General features: G+C 37.5%; 2 protein-coding genes and 1 non-coding gene across 5 annotated transcripts; 2 read left to right on the plus strand and 1 right to left on the minus strand.

Moving 5' to 3' along the window:
* Positions 1-326: 326 nt before the first annotated feature.
* Positions 327-400, plus strand: trnai-aau. Its single transcript has one exon. It is a non-coding gene; the product is annotated as a tRNA-Ile (tRNA).
* Positions 401-884: 484 nt separating this feature from the next.
* Positions 885-4,670, minus strand: aptx (aprataxin). 2 transcript variants are annotated; one of them, XM_037765463.1, is made up of 7 exons: positions 4,434-4,669; positions 3,775-3,821; positions 3,349-3,627; positions 3,161-3,220; positions 2,800-3,026; positions 2,195-2,298; positions 885-2,067 (listed from the first exon to the last, which is right to left on the minus strand). In XM_037765463.1, the coding sequence occupies exons 1-7, from the start codon at positions 4,561-4,563 to the stop codon at positions 1,913-1,915; spliced, it is 1,002 nt and encodes a 333-aa protein (XP_037621391.1). In that variant the 5' UTR covers positions 4,564-4,669; the 3' UTR covers positions 885-1,912. The 2 variants fall into 2 exon arrangements, with proteins under 2 accessions (XP_037621391.1, XP_037621392.1); XM_037765464.1 differs by lacking the exon at positions 3,775-3,821 and having other exon boundaries at positions 3,349-3,510; positions 4,434-4,670.
* An 891-nt stretch (positions 4,671-5,561) lies between these two features.
* On the plus strand, positions 5,562-15,445 carry dnaja1 (DnaJ heat shock protein family (Hsp40) member A1). 2 transcript variants are annotated; one of them, XM_037765457.1, is made up of 9 exons: positions 5,562-5,714; positions 8,620-8,771; positions 9,182-9,377; positions 9,957-10,061; positions 10,336-10,563; positions 10,692-10,806; positions 11,203-11,318; positions 12,883-12,983; positions 13,555-15,445. In XM_037765457.1, the coding sequence occupies exons 2-9, from the start codon at positions 8,640-8,642 to the stop codon at positions 13,786-13,788; spliced, it is 1,227 nt and encodes a 408-aa protein (XP_037621385.1). In that variant the 5' UTR covers positions 5,562-5,714; positions 8,620-8,639; the 3' UTR covers positions 13,789-15,445. The 2 variants fall into 2 exon arrangements, with proteins under 2 accessions (XP_037621385.1, XP_037621384.1); XM_037765456.1 differs by lacking the exon at positions 5,562-5,714 and adding an exon at positions 5,966-6,103.
* Positions 15,446-15,964: the final 519 nt, after the last annotated feature.

Below are 15,964 nucleotides of genomic sequence, written 5' to 3' on the forward strand. Positions count from 1 at the left end.
AGCATGTGCTCAGCTCTAATTATAATTTGCCATAGTTAAACAGTGCCCAATAATAGGCCTATTTAAAGTAGTTCAAATGAACTCTGTGTCTGCACTTGGAATAATATATTCAGTATATGCTACCTTGGCTAATAGTAGCTTTAGACCTGAATGGGGCCACTTTACCTGATACTTTGGCTTATGAAGCTGTATTAGCTAGTATAGGCTTCTGTGATTGAAGCTTAAATGTTGAAAGATTTGAGTCAATGTTAGGTTTAAGTCAATGTCAATCGGTCCTTTAGAAAATAGGATAATTTATATATCAGTATTTTCACAATGTGTCACATGGCCGGTTAGCTCAGTTGGTTAGAGCGTGGTGCTAATAACGCCAAGGTCGCGGGTTCGATCCCCGTACGGGCCACTCATCGCTTTTGTACCTGACACTTTTTTTTGAGAAGTAACAATTTAGCACAATTTGATAACGTATGATTAAATTCTTTACGCAGGAGCAGGAAGTGCAAAACTCAAATCTTGGAGCTTTGTTTTTGTAGCCTTGCCTGCATAAAAACTCCCACTAGATGGAGACAAAGTCAACAGTTCATGGTATTTTAAAGAATCTGCAAACCCTCACTGATGTTTTCAATTCTGGCTGATTAGACCTCTGCTCAATTTAACATTAAACAGAACCACGCTGGGAATTACATAATGTCATCAAACTGATACCATATAACATAATCAGCCACAACAAGTAATAACAAGTGTGTGGAAGTTTTTTTCTAGCTACAGGATTGAGCTTCCCAAACTCTAAAATTAAAATATACAAGTATTAAATCAAATTGAGCAAACACATGTGTTGCACTATCAGGGAAGACATGATATCATTTTGAATTAATAAAAAACAAGTGTTCAGTTTTTAGAAAACATTTAATACAACATATTTAGACATGTGAAACATTGGAACAAAAGATGCAATAGTTGGGATTTCCCAGTCCAGAGATTTGGCAAAAAACTGATGAAATCCAACATAATTGACATACATCTTCAGTGACACTCTTCTTAAACCTGGTGACAACTAACATGTTGAAAATGTAACTACAGCTACAACATTGTGTTCCGGTAAGGGCTGCACGATTATGGCCAAAATGATAATTAAAATTATTTTGATCAATATTGAGATCATGATTATTTATCACAATTATTCATTAATTTATTAATTGCACTTTCACATTTAAATAAACAGAGCACTGCTTTCACTTATATGTTGTGCTACATTCCTGCACAAATCTTTGCTTCAAAATAAAGATTTATCCTTATTCACGGTGCATCTCCCAGAAACAAAATATAATTGTACCAAAACGTTTAACCCCAAATAAAATCTACAGAGCACTTCAATTTGTGCTACATTCCTGCTAATTCACAAATTGTTAAATCAAAATAACATTTAAAATAAGGTTCATCTTCACCTGAATTCAGTGCATTTTCATTTTGCCCATAAAATATACAGTATATTACTCTTCTACTCTGGACTGTATCATTCAGGGAAGGTTTTCACAGACTGCCGCTGTCGGGTGCGCGCGCAGACAGCTCCCCTAAAGTGAAGCCAAAACATCTCGATTGCACCCTGGTGGCTGGCTGGTAGTTTAGGAGGCACTTGATTTGATATGCAGCAGAGTTTTCTATGAGCAGAGCACACATTTTAAATGTCAATATCGCAGGCGATCATGTTCATTTAATTGTGGAAAGCCAAAATTGTGATGGCGATAAATATATTCGATTAATCGTGCAGCCCTAGTTGCAGTCACATAATGACTTCTTTTTTATTTTAATATAACCATAAATCTGAATGAACAGGCAAAAATAATGCCCAACACACTACAGTCCTATGTTGAACCTATTATCATCTGAGGCATGTATTCCCTTTGAGGTCACTTTCTTAGCTGGGAAAGTGAGACTTCAGGTGTTCCTTCAGAGCTGGGATAGTGGGAATCTCTCTGTGACACATGTGACAGCGGAGAGGTAGTTTCAACATCTCGCTGGTTCCTTCATTCACGGTGACCCTTCCGTTTGTTTCAAGCATCTGAATCACATCTGCAGATAACAAAAAGGGTCAAAAATAAATTATTTGTAGTAATAGACACAATGTACTACTGTGGTACGTAAAGTTAACAACTCATAAAACACCAACATCACAACAAAAAATGTCATTTGCTCTCACCGTGAGACTCCACAAAATAGTCGGTTGTGAATGAGTTCCAGTGCTTTTTGTTCTTTAAACAAGGAGAGTCGAAGTCTTGGCTGATCACATGGAGGTGCACGTGACTGTAAAAGAGAATATACACAAATGTGTTAATTCAAATATGTGCTGATCCTCCTCCTCATGAACTTTGGGGTTGAATTTGCATTATAGGTAAAACAAGTTATTTTGTTATTTAAGTTATTAAATCTATTTAAAGCAAGCAGGGAATAAAACATTACAAAAACGCAAATTAAAAGGATGGAAATCCTGTAAAAAGGAAAAGAAAGATAACTAAATACTCAACAGGTAAATACATAAGTCCAAGGTAGAAAATGTTGCAGCGGTGAACATAAGGTGGACCTTTGAGTTTAGATTATTTTGTTAGACATAATAAACTGTCCTGTACTAGCTTGTACTGAAAACAGTGGCTGTCTATAAGGAGGATCAATTAAAAACCTATAATGTGCTTTAGAATATAGCTGGCAGTAGAGTAGACTATACAGGAGTACAGTATTTGTATTAAATGCTGAAAAAACAGTATGGTCTTTCATTGTAATAGCACCATTCCAACAGTGATTACGGACCTCATACTGGGGATGGCATGGTACCCTATGCGGAAGCGTAGCGAGCTGGCGTCTGGGCACTGCTGAACCATCTGGTCAGCGACTTGCTGCATGTGTTTCACCAGGTCGCAGTGCTCCTCGCGTAAGGCCTTCAGGCTGGAAATGGTCTGCCACGGAAGGACCAGCCAGTGGTAGCGAGCTTTGGGGTATTTATCTTTTATCACCACTACTTTATCATCCTTGTACACCTAGAGAAAAGGAGACAGTGTTTTTTGTTTTTTTTAGCATTCTCAGTCAGACTTAAACAATAAAGTCATGCAGTCACAAATCCAGCTGGGATCCAGATCAGTTAGCATCACACTAACTGTAAATCTAAAGCTACCTGCATCTTTGGGTCTTGCATTGAGGTCTTCAGACCTTGGCTCCAATGCCCAAAACCTTCCTGCAACAAATTTAAGATGATATGTTTGTTGTAAATTATAACATACTCATACCAGATCTATAGAAAATACATACTATAAAAACAATATTTAAAATATACACACACACACACGTTCTTCCGTCTCTTACACTGGTTTTAGTAGCTTCTCCATGGCTGACTGACACAGAGGACTTTTCTGTCTGTTTGACTGCTTTCACACTCGGAGCCTCTCTGCGGCTCTCTCCGCCCCCTGAAGCCGGCTCTCGTGGTCTTTTGGTGCCGCCGTGGTCCCCGGTGAGATCCTCCTTGAACTGTACAGTGTATGGGTAGAGCTGATTGACTATATGAAGCTGCTGTCCGGGCTTAATTTTGACCTCAATGTCCTTCCCAACCACCACAGAGTCTACGGAGGTCGGGTTCGAGCCCAGCTTTGGAATAAAGGCAGGAGAAGAGACACAGAGTGGTAAATAAACAGTGGTAGATTACAAGTAATTAACAAAACTCAGTATATCAAGTGCTTCATAATGTCTTATGAGTTTCACTATGACAAAATTAATGTTCTTTATATTTCTTACCTGTTTAACTTTGACATAACCTTTGTTGCATTCTGCTTTCAATTCAACTGGTTGAGAAGGGATAACATTTGCACAGATTAAAGTTTGTTTTTAATACTTTTATGAGATTTTAACTGAAAAATGTAATTGCAACAGACAGACAATGTATTAAGGATTTTTTGTTAACAGGGGATTCAATTGTTGCAATGCTTGAATTCCTTAGAAAAAAAGAAAATAGAAGAGAGGCTAAAATCGAAAAATTGCATCTGTGTACAGTATATGGTATTGGGCTAATATTAAAATGTAAAAGGTACAAAGTAAAAAAGTGTTTATCTTTTGATTTGTGGAAATTATGAAAGTGCATTAGTACAGAGAGAAATTACTACAAATGTAATCAAAAATATATCACACAACTTTACTTTGTAAAGTACAAAATATGTGCAATATATGAAGTTAACTTCTGCTTGTGACCTAACTGTAACTGTAAATGGGATGTACATCTCATGAACATAAAACCATTGGTTACTTTTTAAGAATTAAAGTTTGTTTCATGATGCTTAACTGGGTGACATTTCTGAATAAACTTTTATGACATTTCCATATCTTGTCCCTTGTTAAGGTGTTGTAAGCTAAATTGTATCGTAGCCAGTGTATCAAACAGAAATGTATCTCTATGTTACCTTGCTGCCGAGAGCACTTTTTGTCTTTAATAGTCGTTTCTGGACCTCGACCCAGGACAACTGTCTGTAGGTGAGGTAGTCGAATGGGTTTATGATTGTCCTCCTCGCTGATAAGCCAGCAAATTGGCATTTTATCATCTTATGTAGCTTAGCTAATTAACATTTACAATCTGTTGTCGCAGAACGTTGCTTGCAGAGCCACCACGCTTTGTTTTGGTGACTTGTCTCTAGTGATGTGTGGGTCGTGAACGAGCCGGTTCTTTGAGCCGGCTCTTTTAACTGAACGATAAGAGCCGGCTCCCGTCCGAGAGACGTTTTTTTCTTTTTCTTTACTTAATTCAAGGCAGAATGATAGGACAATCTTCTCCGCGCCACGGGAACTCCATGCACTGACTGTGACCGAATGTTGTGTTAACGATGTCCGTGCGACCAATCATGTGATGAACAGACAGGGATCATACAATCAAGGGGCGGCGCGCTGACGGTCTACAGGTACAGAGCAGGAGGGAGAGGAGGAGAGAAAGAGAGAGAGGAGCGCGGTGCGCAAATAGCAGACAAGATGAGTGATAGTCGGAAACGAAGCAGCATGTAAAATTATGGTACAATACCATAATACCACCCCCTACAGTATCCCTCTCTCTCCCTCTCTCTCCCTCTGATACCTGATTGTTTTGTTTGCACACCGGCAATATTTGCACTATCTGTTTATATCATGTTTGTTTTTATAGCTTATTTTGTAAATTGTACATTTTTTATTCTTATTTTATTCTAACGTTTTATCTATTTCTTTGTTATTATACTGTTATACTGTTACTATTATACTTTGTTATTGTCTGTTATACTATTTGTCTCGCACCAAAAAGCCAAAGAAAATTCCTCGTGTATACCCCTTACACCTGGCAATAAACACCTTTCTGATTCTGATTCTGGAAATTATAAGGTTTAGTAAAATTATATTGAACAATTTAAGTGCTATATGTGCACACATACCAATCATAGGTCAAAACAACTAAAGCTAAATTTGTCTGAATTATAAAAAGGCAGAAGTGGTAAAAACGAAGAGCCGTTTGGGAGCCGAAAGAGCCGGCTCTTCTTGGTGTTGCTGAGCCAAATGATCTGGCTCACTAAAAAGAGCCTGAATTCCCATCACTACCCGTCTCGGTCGCAGTTAAAGTGACGTCAGTGGATGTGATTTTCCGGCGAGGCGGGTCAGAAGCTTCTGGAAGAGTCTCTCTGAGCTCATGTTGTTGTGAGGGTTCAAACTACAAGTCTTCACACAAGGTTGGACAACTATCATTACATATTATGTTTATAACCAGTGTCACATTTAATTATGTAGCTTATCGATAGAAAAAAAACGGTCTAGAGCTAGCGTGTTAGCATCAGCCAGGCTAACCTTGTTGCTAAGTAATGCTAGCTGTAGTCAAGGACTATGGAACGGAGGCTGGGTCACGGGCAGTATAACGCATGCGCAGTGTTACTGGAGCTGCGCTGTGATTGGCTCAATTTCGGTCAGATTCTACTGCGCATGCGTTATACCCCCTTATATATGACGCGTGGCCAGCCTCCTTTTATAGGCTTTGGTTTAGTAATGCTAGCTTTGGCTAATAGTAGGAAGGGGCCTAAGGAAGAGATGTGAAACCTCGTCTTCATCATGAGCAGGGTAACAGGTAGTTGCTAATATGTTAGCATCACTTTAATACAACCAAAGAGAAACCTGTTTGGTCACATAATGATGGTTAGTGGTTGATTAACCTGTCTCTGCTGATTTGAGGAAACATTAACACAGAGTATTAACCAAAACAAGCATGACGTGTTGGTGTGATTTCTCTTATCACTGTCACACGTTAGGTAATCCTTACATCTCCTTACATCTCACAACAGGCTCTAGGTTCAAATATAAAGTAAGATAAAGATGAAATCATTAATTACAAAACACAGTAATCCATATAACAACATGTAACTGTTAATCAATATCACAACTAACTAACTAACATTGGAGACAGAAACTACTGCACCTTATTTGTTTTATTTATTTATTTGCACATATATTTTATAAATATGTGAGATAAAGTGAGATTAAGATGAAATAATTCATTACAAACAACAGTTATCTATATAACAAGATGCAACTGTCAATCAATATCACAGCTAACTAACATTGGAGACAGAAACTACTGCACCTTATTTATTTTATTTATTTATTTATTTGCACATATATTTTATAAATATGTGAGATAAAGTGAGATAAAGATGAAATAATTCATTACAAACAGTTATCTATATAACAATATGTAACTGTCAATCAACATCACAACTAACTAACATTGGAGACAGAAACTACTGTACCTGATTTATTTATTTGCACATATATAAAACTGCACAAAATCCAGTCAATGAAAAAAAAAAAAAGAAATGTGTCCGGAGAGGTCAAGAAGCCACAGGCTTATACAAAGGACCTCCCCCACCCCCAACCCCAGAAGGAAAGCAATAACAAAAAAGGAAGAAAGATCTAAACTAACATAATTTTAATACTCGTGTCAACCCAAAGAGAAACCTGTGGTGGTCATATAACGATAGGTCGTGGTTGATACTCCTGTCTCTGCTGATTTGAGGAAACATTTAACACAAAGTATTAACCAAAACAAGCATGACGTGTTGGTGTGTTTTCTTTCATCACTTTCACACGTTAGGTAATCCTTACATTTCACAACAGGCTCTTGGTTCAAATATAAAGTAAGATAAAATAATGAATTACAAACAACAGTTATCTATATAACAAAGATGTAACTGTCAATCAACATCACAACTAACTAACATTGGAGACAGAAACTACAGCACCTTGTTGCAACTAACACTAATTAACTGTTTATTTGGTATACCTGGCTTCTTTTAGAGAGGTATTTATTAAACTGTGGTCATTTTAGAGACTGCAGTTTTTGGTGCTGTTGAATTGTATTGTTTCACAGAGATATTTGTTGTCCAATCCTTCAATGAGGGTTTATAAGGATACCCTTGAAAATTACCATAAATCTGAAAACGTACCTCTCTAAAACAATATCTACTTAAACATTACAACTTTCACGAAGATTGGTTTTATTGCAGCCAGGTACTGTCACATTGCACTGCATTAGTTTTAGTTGGGTCTACCTAAATGACAACTGCATGTAAATCTATACATACATGTATACATAACACGTTACCCTCATCACATCCTGATATCTGGGTACAAAGACCTTTTTCACTGCAGACTTTTTGACTTGTCATAGTGGGAAAAGTACAAGTGTAACTAATAACACTAACGATGGCTCTGTTTTATTCAAGTGTCCCAGTAAGAGTGACAGTAAATCAGCATGCACAATATCTGGATCCTGAAATTAAAGCAGCTAAAGCCGTCAGCCGTCCTTATTAATCATTATTTACACCTGTGCTTTTCCTACTGTGACAAGGTTAAAATGTCTTCTGTGAAAAAGGCCTATTTATCCTGATGAATTATTAGTAACACTATAAAATCAAATACTATAGGTTAGCAGTATACAGGGGCTTATTTTAAACCCTGAAAAGTGAGACTTTGGCATTTAGTGCATTAGAAATGTACATACAAGCATACCGTAAGCATATACTTCATTGTTGATACAGACGGAGTTGCCATTTTATTAATTACATCTGTAATGCAATCTAATACAGACTTTCAAAAAATCATACATTTGGGAAGCTTGTAATAATAAGTAAGAGAGATTTTTGATTCAACTGAATGCACATTTTTGAGACATATATAATTGTGTTGTATTGGATTATATTGAAATTGTCCACCACCACATGAGGGAAACTAAATATTTAGAAATTTCTACTGTTTTTTTTTAAATAACGTAAAAGAGCATATCCATATTTAGCATTTTTAAAGTTGAATACATGGCCCCATGCATAACGTTCCCACAGCCAACAACATAAAGGCCTCTCTCACAGACTTCACCACATGATGATGTGCTCTGTTTTTGCATGTATTAAAGGACTCTTTCCTCATGTCGCAATGACATAGTGCAGATTCTTACTTCCTTACCATGTCGTTTCGCAACCAAGTTTAGAGACTCAATACATTTTTGGTAAGTTTTGGAGGTGTTTAAGAGACGTAAGAAATGGAACTGATTGAATATTGAAATACTTGTTTTTCCTTCCTTTTACTTAGGTTATCCATCAAAGACAAACATGGTCAAGGAAACAGGCTTCTACGACACATTGGGTGTGAAACCTAATGCTACTCCTGACGAACTGAAAAGGGCCTATCGCAAACTAGCTCTGAAATATCACCCTGACAAAAATCCCACAGAAGGAGAGAAGGTAAATACCTTTTTTGCACTCAATATTTGCAGATGCATTTAATTAGTATGTCATTTTCATTGCATAGAAATTTGTAAGGGAAATTTCCTCATAACTGTCTTATAATATAGTGTAAAATCCATCAGGATGTTCGATATTAAAAATGAAATAATGTAATGGGCCATATTAAATGGTGTATATGTGATTTTTTTTTTGTTGTTTATTTTCAGTCGTTTGGTAGATTTCTCTAAAATTTTCTTGTGGCATATGTGAAGTAATATTTAAAGAGCTCACTCATTATCAGCTCTGTTATTTCTTTGCACACAATGTCAAAGAGTTGAATACCGTTTAAGCAGCTGTATATTGCCAGAAATGTTTTTGACCCTCTTCAAAGTCAAAGAAGTATGTATCTTTGTTTCTTTGCTTTGTAGTTCAAGCAGATCTCACAGGCATATGAGATTTTGTCAGATGCCAAGAAGAGGGAGATCTATGACCGTGGAGGTGAAAAGGCTATAAAGGAAGGAGGAACTGGTGGTGGTGGTGGCGGTGGTGGCAGTTTTGCATCGCCCATGGACATCTTTGATTTGTTTTTTGGTGGGGGTAGTCGGATGCACAGAGAGCGAAAAGGTACGGAAATAATCACTAAACTGAGATTTTGTGTGGATTTGTGTGTCTGTAACTCTGTTTTGAATTTTGAGGTCTGATTGAGTTTTATAAACGTTTTTTTTTTCAACTGTAAAATGTCCTGCTCAGTACATTACTTGTTTGCAATTGTTTAAAAAAAAAAATAATTAAGAGAACCTTTGCCAAAATGTTTATGGATGTTACGGGCTGCGAAAAGAAAATTCATATTATTGTCAGATCATTATCACAATTTTTTTTTTAAACTCAGATATTAATATGCATATCAGACTCAAAAGTCCTTTATCAGTTGGGCTACAAAGCTCTACTTTGCAACACTTTGTCATCTTCCATCACAGTTTTCTCTCGTTCACATTCACTGTCGTGTGATGTTTCTGTGACAATATATTTTCAACTATTCATCTTTTTAAATTTGTAATTCAGGATTGGTAGCAGAATTAGGCTGGTTTATATAAACATGTATAGTATGTAATATGAAAGGAAACTGTTGATGAAATCGTATCAGTTGCCAACTTTATTCCAAGAAACAGTGTTTCTAAAAATCTGTGATTTGTCTCGTCCCAGGAAAGAACATTGTTCATCAGATTACAGTGACACTGGAAGATCTTTATAATGGAGCTACAAGAAAACTCGCTCTCCAGAAGAATACTATTTGTGAAAGATGTGAAGGTACGTCTTTTACTATGCAAGTTACTTTTTTACGTGCTCTTGTTAGTGTCCGTCACTGGACTTGTTAAGTAATCCAAGCAGGCTTTTCAGCACACGCAGACCCAAGCAGGCCATGAAAAGGCTCTTTGTCCAATAACAAAACACATCAGTCTTGTAAATGTAATCCAGTCTTCGCTCCCCAGGTCACCACATTTTATATAATACACCAAACCTAAAACAAAAATAGCCGTCATCTTTATTATCCTGAGTGCTGACGGTTTATTTTTCCTTGCAGGTCGTGGGAGTCGGAAAGGAGCTGCACAGATGTGCATGTCTTGCCATGGCACAGGCATGCAGGTCCGCATGCACCAACTAGTACCAGGTATGGTCCAGCAAGTGTCCACAGTGTGCCACAGCTGTCAGGGCCAAGGACAGAGAATCAGCCACAAGGACCGCTGCAAAGCATGCGGGGGTCGGAAGATCCTGCGCCAGAAGAAGATTTTGGAGGTCCACATCGACAAAGGTGAGCGTGAAGGGAGAGTTTATCTCTTTATGATAATTATTATTATTATCTAAATGCATCTTTGAATGAAGAGCAAACTACAAAAACAAATATTGTACATACATCACCTGGTTACTTTACTGCTACAGGAATGAGAGATGGCCAGAAGATCGTTTTCCACGGAGAGGGAGACCAGGAGCCAGGAATTGAGCCAGGTGATATCATCATTGTCTTGGACCAGCGAGAACATTCACTTTTCACCAGGTATTATATTCTCTTTTATCTAGTGTGTTTTGTTTCTGATGTAATCTAATGGCAGTAGTAGTGATTATATTATTCTTGTATTATATGCAGTATGTATGGGGAATATATAGCCTGTTATTGAATATTAAAGTGGTACATGAGCCAAATTAGAAGCCCCAATTCTGGTCACCAGATGTCAGTAGAAATCTAAATTAATTGCACCCTGTTTGAAGTTGAACATGATTAAATATAAACTGGACAAATTACATTTTTTTTTATGAAATCTACTCTTATTAGTATTTGGCATGCTACCCTGCGCTACAAGCAGCACACTTTACCTTTTTTTTTTTTTAGAAAGAAATCCAGTCCACCCATTAAAATCACCTCTCCCCTTTTCTCTCAATTTGCTGTCACCAGGAAAGGAGAGGATCTGATCTTGTCAATGGAGTTGCAGCTGGTTGAGGCTTTGTGTGGTTTCAAGAAGCCTGTTCAGACACTGGACAACAGAACTCTCCTCATCACCTCACATCCAGGTGACACAGCTACCCTTACTAGTGTTGTCAAAAATAAACATTAATCAGTACATATCAATCGTAAATATTTGAAACGGTTTCAATACTCATTGTTCTCAGTATCGATGCACCGGTAGCTGCGCTTTCTGCTCTCTCTTCTCTCCGACAGCCAGTTGACACACAAATTGCTGCAGTGCCCACATAGCCCCGCCTCCTCTCACTCACTCAGTGCTGTCTTCTTGTCACTCGTCTCATTCGCTCCAGTTGAAATATAATAATTTGCTGGTTGTCCTTGTCATTTTATAGCTTTAAGTGTTTCCTATTAATTACCTAGACAGTGTAGGTACGCCCGCCAGTTTCATAATGAACCGAAAATATTTGTACACATGCATTTCCTTCGTGGCGGTGCGCCGCGATCGGGCTCGTGGCTCCGGCCTTGAGCTTTGCAGCACCCCTCGTCCGGACCTCACCGCTTCCTGTTTCTGTGCACTTAATGCTTGGCACGCCTTTTCTCCCTGCGAGGAGGGACGGGGTCCCCTGCTCCCTACGCAACTGTATGCAACCGTGGCAGACTGCTCAGTGCTCAGCTTAGTGGGTGTGACTTTTTTGCCGTGTCATCACCATTCATATCTATACAACCACTGATTAAATTGTTTACAAGAGCACAAAGTCTCAGAAAATCCCGTGGGAAATATAAATCGAAAAATTTTCCCCGCGGTATCTAAGAAATTCCAGTATTGTGACAACACTAACCTTTACTCAATGCCAGTAAGTTTCCCTCCATTGGAAGATACCAGTATTTACAAGGAAAAAAAGCATCTGTTTTACATGTAGAAATGATTTGCACCAACACATCCTGGTGAACAGACACTGGACAGGAACTGTTTTATAATTCAGTGTTTTTTTTAATAACAGTTAGCAGGGCTGATGTGTCATTCACTCTACTCTTTACCTTTCACACAAAGAAATGCAGCTGAATGAACACTGATGAGTACTATGAGTGTGTTTATGGAGAGTTGTTTGGTGTTCATTGATGTGCACTCCACACTGCACTTCTCTGTATAGCCACTCACTATATTGTTACTCCACTGATGTTGATCAAATGTGTGAATTACTCCCCCCTATCATCTTTTAAATCAGTCACGCTGATGTGCTGGTAAGCTCTGGTGTGTTACGACCGCAGGATATATCCAATGTCTCTTTTTTCCCCCAAAACAGTTAAATTATTTACATGAATTTGACTTTTACAAAATGTTAAGAAAATATTTATATTGATTACAAATATGTGTTTGACAGCAGTTTTTGTGATATACTTTATCACCAGGCTTCTACTTATTTATTTATTTTAAGGTGCTAAGCTCGTACTCATCAGCCAGTGTAAGACACCTTGTCAAAAGTACACCAAATGTTTACTGTGAAACCTATAAATTAAATTAAATGTATTTTATTTGAGAATAAACAAATAAATGATGTCAAAAGCCTGTATGTATTCATCACGTATTGGAAACATTGTTTCAAATGATGAGACGATATGTAGAATATGTTTTTTCCTGACTAATGTGGTCCATGTTGTTTTTTCTCACAGGGGAATTGATCAAACCTGGAGACACGAAGTGTGTCTTGAATGAAGGGATGCCCATGTATCGCAGGCCGTTTGAGAAGGGACGCCTTATTATTCACTTCTCGGTAAGAGGTTTTTCCATATTCACTTTTTTTATTCTGTTCTCTTCTCTTCCCCTTCTACTTACTAACTGAAGTAGTTATATCGTCTTCAAGACCAGACCAGACTCCATCCACAAAAACAGTAATTTTACCTCTCAGAGCACAGGAGTTTGTGGTCTACCGCTGCATCAATCAGTTAGTTTGTTTGTGTTGTTATGGGACTTTCGGATCTGAACTAACGTGGCGTTCACAGCATTACATTGCTTAGCTTCCGTGCCGGTACTCCTGTCTGCTTCTCCAAACTGTTAGCATGCCGATCGCCATCTAAGTTACTGTATGTAACGTTAATACCCTGACTATAAGGATGTGTATATCTACTGTATATGTAGCAGCGTCATCATGCAGAAACCTACATCAGGTCACATGGGGAAACGTTTCTAGAAGGGCTTGAAGGGAAAATAGCATTTTGACACTAAAACATACGTACTTTGACCATAAAACTTAAAAAAATAATGCACCCACCCTTTAAACTAACGAGGCTGAACAGTTACATGGTTGTTGTAATCAATGGTTGTTTATGTTTGTGTCCTTTCAGGTGGTGTTCCCACAAGCCAACTTCCTTTCCAATGACAAGCTGAAGGAGCTGGAGCGCTACCTCCCAGAGAAGCTGGATGCAGAGCAGCCAGAGAGTATGGACGACGACCTCTACATCTACGCCGATCTGGAGGACTGTGACCTTGAGAACAGAAAAAGACACAACCATCAGTACTACTACATGGATGAAGACGACTATGCCAGCACTGGTGGTGTTCAGTGCCAGACGTCTTAAATAATAACGGTTCTGCTCTTATTCCAGAAGCCTCCCCTCATCTCTAAAGCAAAGCACCTTTTTGCATTTGTTGTGCACTTTTTATTTAATTACTTTAACGGTTGTTTTTTAAAGTTTTCTTTCAATCTGAATCAGAAAACAGCATCACATCACCCTCTTGATTTATTATTATTATACTTTTTGGATGGAGTAGAGTATCCTATAGTTCCAGGATTAAGCTTGGATCTGGGTGAATGGGATTCCTCTTCATCTCTGGGACCTTATTTTAACTTTTATTTTATTTTATTTTTTCAATCACACTGTGATTAGAGACGAGGGGTGTCACAGAGGCTTCAGAAAAACTTGTCTGAACAAAGACTGCCTGCTTTTTATGCATTTACACTAAAACGGATGCCAATATTAATATGAAAATAACCTTTTTTTTATAGTGTTAACTAAATCAGTTGTTGTTGTGAACCACTTGTTGATGACTTGTTCAATCCGTTGTGCGTGTAAAGACCCAATCTTCAGATGGTGGTGGATGTGCATTGAGACTTGAGTTGAAAACGTTTATGCTGTTTTACCCTTTCAAGGGCTATTTTCTAGACATTTCTTAATCTTGAAAATGTGGAAAAGAATACGTGAGTTTGGAGTCAAGGTGATAATGATTCAGGCATGGCAGTATTTACGTTCAAGCCACTAATGTAGATTATTCAAACTAACAACAATCATTTGTTAGTTGTTTTTTTGGAAACCTTGTGTGGAACGTAGAAACATCTCATGTGTATAAACATAGTTTGATATGAGCCAAATATGACTGAATATTAATGTTCAGAAACGGGAAGGTCAAAGATGAGAAAGAAGTCACTTTATTTTGAAAAATAAACAACAGATCAGGGGGATTTTCAAGAAGCAGGTCATCTAGATAACCTAAACTCAGAATCTGTATTTTAACATAATTATGTTGTAGATTTTATCGGGGTTTGAGGCTTTTATTTTGCAAAAAGTTATCTCGGATAACTTCCTTCTTATAACAGGTCCCTAAGGCCTTAACTGTAAATGTTTTTCCCTCTTTAAAATGTGTCGATTGCCAAGTTGCACCCAAGTTATACAAAAAAAATTATGTCTAGGTTGTTGTTTTAAAGATTGAATGTTCTTACGGTTATTTCTGTTGTGTATTTTTAAAATCATTAGAAGATTAATTAAAACATAAATCTGGAATTTTACATTACAAATTTTAATCAAAGATAAACTTGATGTAGGCGGACAATAAATCAAGTGGATTTTTTTTTCTCATATTTCTAGTCATAATTGTAAATGCCAAATAGGTCGTTGGGAGGGACTTAAAATCGACACACCTGGTACCTCATTGACGTGTCTGCCTGTTTGAAAGCCTTATCACAACTTAACTTGAAGCTACTTGATAGTGTAGGTTGTTTTGTTTTTTTTCAGTGATGACTTTGCCTTGGATATTGTAAAACACAACTATGCTCACCAGATGGGAGATTCCTTAAATTGTTGAAGCAGATGCAAAATAATGAGTACTGATAATGTCAGGAGAACTCAAGTGAAATAAGTGTTGTCACTTTGGACTGACAGTATTTGTGTGTTAGGACCAATGATCTACTTGTTTATGCTCATGTTTTCTAATTAAATGCAGTTTGATGGTCTCTCTAAATGGTGGGATTACTTTGGGTGAGTGATACTTACTTTCGGCCGACCTTCAACCTGATCTGAGGTCTAATCGGCAGAATAACTGGAAACACCTGTGTATCTGTTCAGAGGCTTCACAGTAAAAGCAAAAGCTTGAAACAGCCACAACACCTCTGTCCTTTTTTTGGAGTAACTACTGTTTTTGTTAACAGTCTGTATTTTATAGTTAAATTGTATTTTATTTTTTTACCAAGGTAACATTGATTTTGTTAAAGGTTTAGAAATATTGCTACGATTCTAAAGCATTGGCCAAAACATTTTTTTTCTTCTATCTGTCTCCAATGTCTCCAGACATGAGACTAATAATCTACACCAGAGCGTAAATGATTTATATATTAGTAGAAAAGTAATTAGCAACTATTTTGATAATCATTAGATGATTCGTTTTCATTAATTTTGTAAGCAAAACTGTCAAACGCATCCCTGCTTCCTGCCTCTAAATGTGAATATTTACTCGTTTTCTTAGTCTTCTAGGCAATTGTCA

Source organism: Sebastes umbrosus, chromosome 3 (genome assembly GCF_015220745.1).
Source record: "Sebastes umbrosus isolate fSebUmb1 chromosome 3, fSebUmb1.pri, whole genome shotgun sequence".
NCBI classification, from domain to species: domain Eukaryota; kingdom Metazoa; phylum Chordata; class Actinopteri; order Perciformes; family Sebastidae; genus Sebastes; species Sebastes umbrosus.